At 41.1% G+C, this 10,064-nt stretch overlaps 1 protein-coding gene across 1 annotated transcript in view; it reads right to left on the reverse strand.

Moving 5' to 3' along the window:
• Positions 1–4,168, reverse strand: part of TACR3 (tachykinin receptor 3) — a 52,113-nt gene extending 47,945 nt beyond the window's left edge. The window contains exon 1 of the mRNA XM_032224359.1: positions 3,735–4,168. Within this exon, the coding sequence (XP_032080250.1) occupies positions 3,735–4,168 (434 nt within the window). The remainder of the gene's footprint in view (positions 1–3,734) is intronic.
• Between the last annotated feature and the right edge of the window lie 5,896 nt (positions 4,169–10,064).

Below are 10,064 nucleotides of genomic sequence, written 5' to 3' on the forward strand. Positions count from 1 at the left end.
CACACACACACACACACACACACACAGAATTTTCACAAAAATAAGACCTCCTTGGATAATAAGCCCAATCAGGCTTTTGAGGGCATGCACTAAAATAATCTCTCACCCGAAAATAAGCCCTTCCCAAAAATATTGCAACAGAGCAGTAGCCATGAAGAGACCACGCTCGCCACCTCCTGCACCTCAAAAATAATAAGACCTCCCTGAAAATAAGGCCAAGCGCTTATTTTGGGGGTGAAAAGTAAATAAGAACCTATCTTATTTTGGGGGAACCACCCCCCCATAGACGTAAAAACAACCCTTATACAGTGATGAAATCCTCAATCTATACGCCCAATTCTCCCTGCTAGCTAGAAATATTTGTAGCAAAACAGCCCCAACACCTTCATTTACTAACCATTCTGAACACCTGCTCGTAACCAGTCTGTCTTATTAAATAAGTTTTCAAATCTTTCTCAAATGCATCAAGAGTGGTAAAGCCAGAATGGCTCAGGAAGGGAATTTAATTGATCTAAAATTGACCTTACCATTAGGCAAACTACCTGAGGCCTTGAGCAGCAAATATGATAAAGAGGGATATTGCGATGATGTTAAAGAATTGAAGAATATACTGTATATAACAGAAAAGCTAACCTACACTCTCTACCCACTACCAACCAAAAGTCATTCTAGCTTCTTTCTAGATGTAGAAATCAGGGTGGACAGCAATTTCTTTGTGCTTGACTTCAAAATCTCTTGCATTGATTGCGTGAATGACTATTACAAAGAATTTATTATATTTGCTTTCAACTTTCCTTCAAACCAAAAACAAGGCAGTGTGAGGTTTGCAAGTTATTTAGCATCCCGACATTGACTGCAGCTATTTTTGCTTGATTTCAGCAAGGGAGCATATGCATATCTTATGTTTTTAATCCAGAATCTTAAATTATGCTGCTATTGTATTGCATCAGTATTAAAAAGTGGGGCAATTGGTTAAGACTCTTCTCTGACAAGTTTCTTTCATCCTGGAACTCAAAGTGGCATACAAGGGATAGAATATGTCTTGGTATAAAAATCTGGGACAGCTCAAGGACATCATTTTAACATATTTTATTATATTGTGTCTTTGTTCCATCTCACAGCTCAATGGAATCTTCCTGTCTTCAGGGTGAACATTAGACAGACCTATTCTACTACTTTTAAAAACTGAATAATTGGAATATACATTTAATAATGGATCTTTTTATCATTTCTCACACTCTGGGATTATGTAATCAAAATTGTGTTTGTTGTCTTGTCACTTCATCTGTAATGTTCTTCAGGTTTTCAGCATTCAATCCCAGCTACACTTTATTATTTAAAAACAGGAAAAGAAACCCTCCACAACATGAAATGAATCTCTCTGTGTGTAGATAGATAAATGGATGGATGGATGGATGGATGGATAGATAGATAGATAGATAGATAGATAGATAGATAGACAGATAGATAGATAGATGGATGAATAGATAGATAGATAGATGGATGGATAGATATGGTAGATATATATAATGTTAAAATAGACATTTATTTGCAAATTAATGTCTTACTTTTAGATTAAATTTTAAGGGAATTACAAATGAGTTTTTGGTTATTTCTCCCTCTTTCTAGCCACCAAACTGATACAAATGATTAATTCAGAACTGTATCAGCAGGCAGTGATGCTAGCAATCACCATGCATTCATTTGAAACAAAAACATATGCCTATTCATAAGCAATCCATTATTTTCATTGATCCACTAGTTAGAAACTAGGCTGAGTTAGATATATGCAGATGCCCTTGAATGTCTTCCATTTCCAACTATAGGACCGAGTTATAGCAGTTTTCTGCTTATCTAATAAAACTTCACAGAGTAAACCACTTTTAGAAAAACTATATTTGAGATTGTGGAATAAGGTGGATTTTTGTCTGACCTGACATTTTCATTTTCAGCACTTTTTGTTGCAAGTGGGAGGAGGGAGGAAGAGTCCAAGATCCAGCATCCCATAGTATTACTGGGTATTATTTCAAGCCCCATAAGGGGACTTCAGGAGATACAGGTGTGCAAATATACTATGGCTTTGCATCTTCCAAGTGAGGTGAGTCATTCATGAGATATCTTTTAGACTACTGTATGGAGTTCCAAAGAGGGGCTAATTTTCAGCATTTCAAAGTATTTTTCAGAATCAAATCCAAAGCATTGCAGAGTCCTAACCATCATTTCCAAGTGAAACAAAGAAATAAACAAACAAGCAAACAAAACTAAGATACTTTTGAGAACTTGAAAGTGCCTGAATGGAAAACCCAGTCATAAATGTCTACATCTCTCTAGCTTCTCCAGAAATAGACATGTACAAACAGGATTATTTATCAGTTAACAGTACATTTTAGGAAATAGAAGTATTTGTTCATATCAAAGATAACAGAATTTCCTGAATCATGATGTTTACTGTCCTTTTGCTTTAGATTTAAAAGGAAATAATAAGCACAAATGCGAAAGATGTAATATATGAGTGGCTATCAAGAACAACAAATCTCATTCAGTCCTTCCCCAACTCCTCCAACCAGGATCCAGGCTTACTTCCTTTTACCAGCACAACAGTCCTGAGAGGTAGTTTTAAGCAGTGAGATTTCTAATTTCCAAGAGAAATCCATAGGCATTGTCATACAGTAGTTCTAGCCTGATCCACTATCTGCAATCCTGATTTATGCATTTGCAAGATAACAATGCCTGCCCCTTGGTCTATAAGGAATGCATCTCCTTTATTACTTAGATATAATTACAATATGTTTAACTTCAATTAAAACAAGGGAAGGTATTGTTCTGTTTGTAATTTGCACAAACACCAGGATGGTATTGCCATCACGATAATTGCAAGCAGTTATGGGGGGGAGGAACCACTAATTCAGCAGATCTCCAAGTGGGGTAAATGGGGCAAAGACAGAAATTAGAACTGTGGTAGAAAAAGCGTACATAGAAAACTATGTTGGTGAAGCTTTTTAAAATTCAGTTTAAATCAACAATGTCCCCTCTACAGTTTCAAGAGGATGGATTCCAGCTCTGCTAAGAAATATGACATTGACAAGAGGGAAATTTGAATGACTTTGGTTTTCTAGAACTGATGAACTGGTCGGTGTTTATGGGTACTTCAACAGCAAGTGAGGACTAATGGGTCCGGAGAAAAGGTGCTGAAAAGGCTCCGGGTGGAAAGAGAAGAGGCTGAATATACTTGCATAGTTTGAAGAAGATCTGATGGGCCAACTGTCGCGGCGGTTAAATAGAGCCTCCTAGGACGGGGAGGGAAGGGACTCTAAATTAGAGCCTCCTAAGAGGGGAGGGGGAAGTTCGCCTCTTCGCACCTCTTCATGGTCCCACATGGCCAACCGCAAAAACCAGCTGCCTTCCCGACGAATCGATCAGAAAGGTCGGCAGTTCGGCAGTTCGAATCCCTAGTACAGCTCTCCTACGCGAGCCGGGGGGTGGACTAGATGACCTCCAAGATCCCTTCCAACTCTGTTACTGTTTACTGAACGCATTCAGGTTTTGTCTAAGCTTTGGGGCGCCAAGGTTGATGCAAACTCAGGGCAAAAAAAGAAAAGAAAAGCAGAGAGAGGGCGGCGTGATGCCAGCAAACACGCTGGCGGTCCGGGATCGCTCGCGTCCTCTCCTCCCACAACCCACCCAGTGCGCGGACCGTGGGTCATGCCGACCCTCCCCCGCCGCCCCTCTCTCACCTGTCCACCGCGATGACCGTCATGGAGTAGATGCTGGCGAAGACGGCGGTGATGGGGAAGAAGTTCTGGAAGCGGCAGTAAGCCTCCCCGAAGTACCAGTCGCCGTGGAGCGCGTAGATAAAGTTGACCAGGGTGTTGAAGGCGGCCACCGAGGCGTCGGAGAAGGCCAGGTTGACCAGAAAGGAGTTGGTCACCGTCCGCATGCGCTTGTGGGCCAGGATGATCCAGATCACCACCAGGTTGCCGAAGACGGCCACGGCCACCACCACGCCGTAAGCCAAGGACCAGAGCACCAGGCACCACGCCGGCTGCACAAACTGGTTGGAAAAGTTGGCCCGCGGCGACGACCAGTTACTCCCCGCTGGGGCGGACAGGCTCTCGTTCCAGCCGCTCAGCTCGGCGCCGCTCCAGTTGACCGCGGGGGTGGAAGTCATTCTGGCTCGGAGGGGCGGCCGGCTTTCCCCCACCTCCCGACCCAGGAAACCTGGCCAAGCGTCTGCTTGGGAAGTCAGAGGGTTCCGCCCTCCCCCGCCGAGTGCGCGCCGCTGCGGTTACTCTTCCCCGGAATGCCGGTGGGAGAAAGGGGCGAATGGCCGTCGAAGCCTCTTATATAGCTTGGTGGAATCCGGAGTTGAGGATGATCGCCTCCATAGGCTGCTGGGACGGCTTCTCCCCTCCCTCCTTTGTTGGGTCCCTCCCCTTGGCTGGCTTTGGCGCTTTTCCTCTCTTCGAGGAAAGCCCACCAAAAACGCTTTCAGGGGCGCCCGTCTTTCCCATCGCCGGCGCAACGCAGCTTCTCCCCTTCTCTCCCACCTTTCGCCCATCTGAACTCTCCTGCGACTCTTAAAAGCCCCGCGCCCGGACTCCGGGGTTCAAGGATCCAGGGAGGAAAGATTGGCTAACCGCCCAAGATGTTCCCGAATCCCACCTGAAAATATTCAAACTTCACAGAGTCAACGTGGATTCTGGTCAAATGCATCTACATAGATGAGTAAACACCTGGTTGGTACCTGAATGGGAAGTTTGGGCTAGAGATTGATTAAAAACTGCCCCTCTTTCCTTTAGAAGCCAATCCATGAATGGTCCAAGAGTCATGTAGGACTTGAAGGAGATTTTATTTTACAGAACTCTGATCATTCCAAGACAGATTCCCCACCCCTACCCCATTCTCTCTTGCTCTATTCAATGGAATTCATCCTCAAGTAAGTTTTCCATTTACAGTTCCTTTGCTTTTCTCAAGAATATTGTTTAATTCTTCTGAATAACAGCTTCTCTCTTTTTGTTTTTGTTCTTCATGATCCTTCTAAAATGTGTCCTATAAAATCCAATGGGGGAACCTCCTACTGCACTCTCCTAAAATGCCTTTAAATTCAAGGTAGAAGTCACCACTGTGATAGAGATAAAACGGCACCTGTGATATTCCACTGGGAGAGGCAGAAACTAAGTTAGGAATTCAAGCAGAATTTCTGAAGGAAGAAGGAAAGCTCCAAGCTTTTGCCACCCGAGTTCTGGCTTATTAGATGTTTAATGGATGATAATTTCACCCTTGTCACCCTCAGTTCCTCAGCTAATCATCGTGAAATCAAATGTCAGTGAATATTTGCTTCAGTGTCTAAGGTTATCTCTTATTTCTCATGCAAGTATTACAAAGAGGGGTAAAAGCAGCCTTTTATCTCTCCCATGTTTAAATTTGAATGTAAGTATCAACAAGTGAAGCTTTTCAGAGCAAAAAGATAATAAATCATTAATAGAAGAGGCTCTCTATTTGACATTTATGAAATTCTAGAATCTCATCAAAATCCAAAACCCAGGCTGATTTGTTTCTGGAAAGAGCAGAATGATCCAGCTGCCCAGGAAATTTTGTCCCCCAAAGCAGAAAGGTGGATTGGTGGCTCTCTGGATATTGCTAAACAAAATTCCAGAATCTCTTAATAACGGTCTTGTTGGCTTAGGCAAATTGGAAATGTAGTTCAACACTATTTTTTTTTGCTCTGCTCTAAAACAGAAGTCTATTTCAGGGGTATCAAATTCACGTCATCATGGTGGCATCACGTGACGTATTGTGACTTCCCCCCTTCACTAAACTGGGCATGGGAAAGGCCAGCGTGTGACATATCTGTCCTGTGGGCCAGGTGTTTGACAGCCATGGTCTATATCATCCTCTACTTGATGACTTTTAAAGAGAGATAGGCATGCTTCATCTTAATCTTCCCTACGTTAAATGTAGTCTGTTCTTTTACATTTTACTTCTAGGGCAGGGAAGCAAACTTGAGTCCTACAGTATGTTTTCCCATTGTCTTCACATCTACTGTGTTCACATCACACACACATCTGTGATTAATTTATCCATATTTATTTAACCAAATCAAGAGTCTGCATTCACAGAACACACTAAGCCATAAACAAATTGCATTTACTGGGTTTGCATAGCACATTGACATACAAACCAGTTCACTGTAGGTTAGCTTAGTGTATTATGGAAATAGTTTAGCATATTATAGAGATTAGAGAAATAGCACCAGCTAAGCTTCTACTCCTTTGCTATCATACCTTTCGAGGATCTTTGCCATTTTTATTTAACAACAAAAACCACAACTTTTTAGATATTGTGTTTTGATTTTTCTCATATTGTCATGCATTACTTCTGATACTACTTGACAAGTAGAAAGGCATTATATATTTAAATGATTGGCAATTGGCATCTGAAGACACAGAATTTGTTCAAAAGTTGGCTGTCTCAGTTGGCATCTGAAATATTTCAAGTAATAAGGGAAATAGTACTGTTCAAGCTGCAGCGTTAATTTGAGCAGTAATGAGAGAAGGGTGGCTACCAATTATAAGACAAATAGTAATTAGAAGGCATTTCAAACTAATCAGTAATTAATTGTGGCCATCAAGATGAACAGAATGGCTGCTTTCTGTGACTGGGCTGGCTAAATGTACTTCACAATCATATCACTCATGTAGTTTCTATAATGGGTTGGGCCTCGATATGGAATGGTTCTACTATTCTGTTAAAGCAAATTATAATAATTCATTATAATTATAAATATTATAGTGATATAGTAAATAGATATGCAGTGATTGTATCTATAACTATCAATAAAACTCAAACAGCTGTTTAGACAATAGTACAGAGGTTCAATAATCTAATGTGGCCAGCAAGGAAAAAGAACACGAAACAAATCGCAGCAAGACAAAAACTCCCCCCCCCCACTTCTCAGCTAATATCCTTGCAACTCTTTAAATTATTGTCCCTTTCTGGGTCTGTGCATGCGCGTGCAATGAATGTTTATAGTTAACCTACTAATGTTAACTGACTGACCCATGTTCCATTATTCTTGGCAAGTTTTCCTTCCAGATCTCATTAGCTCTTTCCTCTTCCTCCATTCTAAAAGCAAGCATCAGTCTGGACCAAATCCAAAGGAGAAGCAAAGTAATTTAAGGCAATTTGTTCGGTGTCCCTGGGCAAAAATAAAGCCAAGCCAACATGGGTGTGGTTGGAACCTGGCCTGTCAGAGATATCTGGTCTAGATTTACATCTCTGCAGCTTAGGAAAACTCCTGTCTTGAACAACTGAGATAGACTGCAGCAATGAGTACAATATTGGATTTCAATAAGTGGCAAATGCTTTTTCAAGCTATGGTGTGCTTGGCAATCAGAGAAACAGGGCTAAATCAATGCCAGCATTGTAGGGGTGGATTGTGATATAGTCTACTGCAAAGCCTGTGCTAATTCTGATTTAGGAAAATCTCATGAATGATTCTTCTAGAAGTTAGCTTTTTTAGCTTGCTGTGCTAATTCTTTTTCTTTGACCTTTCTTCCCCCCCCCCCCTCACTCTGTACCTCAGCTAGTATCCTTACAACTCTTTTGCTGGCTATGAATTGTGATGTTTTCTTTTATATAATTCTATACTACTTTTGCCTTTTATAGTTATAGTTGCTAATTGTCCCAGATAAGTACTCAATGTTATATTCTTTCATGATGTATATTCATACATTCAAGTCCCAACAATGACAAATCAGGAAGTTAAGACAGTTTTTCCTTCCAAAATAATCTTCCTTTGGCTTCATAGACTTCCATCAGTTTAAAAGTGCCACAAAAGTTATCCAAAGACAATTCTGAAAATGAATCAGAGAGAGAGAGAGAGAGAGAGAGAGGGGGAGGGAGGGAGGGAGGGAGGGAGGGAGAGGGAGAGAATGAATATATCTCAAAAACCACTGATTTTGATTTATACTGATTAGTAGATGGCAACATGAGGTTAGATTTATCCTGTTTGGGATTCATTATACAGACAGATCTTTCTATGGATTTTTAACCCTCCACCAAAAATTAAACTCAGGAACCATTTTATACTTGTGGCTCATTTATTAGATTTGATTTTAACATTTAAATTTGCCTGAAATTTTCATTCCGTCCAGGATGCCTTGGATCGCTTCTTAATCACTAGGTCAGGTTCCTAAGTGAATCTTATCAAGGTAATAACCATGTTTCAAAATCCTAGGCCTCATTTATAGAGCTGCAAGTTTCTAATTGCCCTTGAAGTGGTGTTTGCTATTTTATACCAATTACTCCATTCTATACTGCCAAATTCCAAGGCAGAGCTAAAAAAAAAGAAAAGGAAAAAAAGAGAAAAAGGTTGGGTACATAAAGGCCTCCCAGACTCTTGGTTTTACTACACAGTTTCCATGGCTCAGAAACAGGGATGATTTAGTGCAGGGGTGTCAAACTCAGTTTCATTGAGGGCCGCATCAAGGTTCTATTTGAATTTGGTGAGCCAGGGTGGGCGTGGCTAGGGTGGGTGTGGCCAGCTTGACGTCACATTTGTTGGGTGCACCTGTGTTGGCCCGAGTACTCTGCCAGTGAAAATAGGCTCCCAAGCTCCATTTTCAGCTGGGACAGCCTCCTGCAACTCTCTGCCAGTGAAAACGGAGCTCGCAAGGGTCACACACCCCCTCCTAAGATCCACTTTCACCAGCAAAGGCACTGTGGACCGGTCCTTCACTGTTTCCAGGGCAGTGCCGCGGGCCAGATCTAAATACTCCACGGACTTTGAGTTTGATACTCCTGATTTAGTGGATTGAGAATGATTTGGATTCCAATTTAATCTCAGAGCTCACTGAGTGATTGGGGGCCTGTCATTATCTCTCAGTCTATCAACATTATCCATTAATCCATTAATCCATTTGTAGGATTGTCACTGAGTGTCTAAAAAAGAGATGATCCCTAGGCTACACAATGCCTTGAGTTCCAGAAGGAAAAGCATAATATAAATGTAACTTAGTATCAATTTGGGCAAAATGATTTATAATTAAGAATGAATTGTTTCTATTTTTTCACATGTATACTATGACTCAAATGGGTATGTTGCATGGAAAAGTAACCTGCCCTCTTCCCACTCTTTTCATAGCAAAGGATAAGGGCAAAGCATTAAATGATTGAATAGTAAGCCAAAACAGATAAAGAAGAAGATTTGAAGGATAAATTCCCAATTTAAACCATTCACTAGCTGACTTGCCATTTTGGACTGGCTTGCCTTTGACAATATTCCAAGCTTTTGTCCTGCCAAATTACCTATTTATGGCTCAGTTTTTCTCATGTAAGCTGCTTTAAATCCCTTGTCTTCTATCCTCTGGCCAAATGACAGGCTAGGGAATTTGAAATACGATCTCTTCTCTTGGCAGGATAATTGATTGATGAAAATATTCTCACACATTTGGGGATGTTTTTGCCCTGCTTCACTTTCAGAATTGGCTTATCTACTTTATTCACAAATGTTCCTATGAGACCTTATTTGTTATGGCACCTTATTTCTGTGAAATTATTCTCTTGAGCTCTAACTTGCTTCCCGCTGTGGAGCTGTTCTCTAAAACAGCAAGATGTCATGGATGCTGTTTTCCCTAGGTTTTTCTTTTCTTTTCTTGCATGTGTATTTTTTAAAGTCCTTCTCATAATGCTTAAACAACTGTGATGCATGTGAAACAACTTGATGAAAAGAAAGAGAACATGTCAGGGCATTCATTATAATTACAGCAACCTGTACAGTTAACCTGAGAAATGAATTAATCAGTTCCATTGTAGCTTTTTTCCCCTTGCTCTTGCCTTGGAATAGGGTAAACAGCCTGGGCTGAAAGTAAGCCACCATAAATTCTGAAATCTGATGGGAAATGTTCTTATCATTCTGTGTTGGAAAATATGTGAACACAGTATAAAGGTAAAGGTTCCCCTCACACATATGTGCTAGTTATTCCCAACTCTAGTGGGTGGTGCTCATCTCAGTTTCAAAGCCGAAGAGCCAATGCTGACTGAAGACATCTCCATGGTCATGT

The sequence above is a fragment of the Thamnophis elegans genome, chromosome 9, assembly GCF_009769535.1.
Source record: "Thamnophis elegans isolate rThaEle1 chromosome 9, rThaEle1.pri, whole genome shotgun sequence".
Lineage (NCBI taxonomy): Eukaryota > Metazoa > Chordata > Lepidosauria > Squamata > Colubridae > Thamnophis > Thamnophis elegans.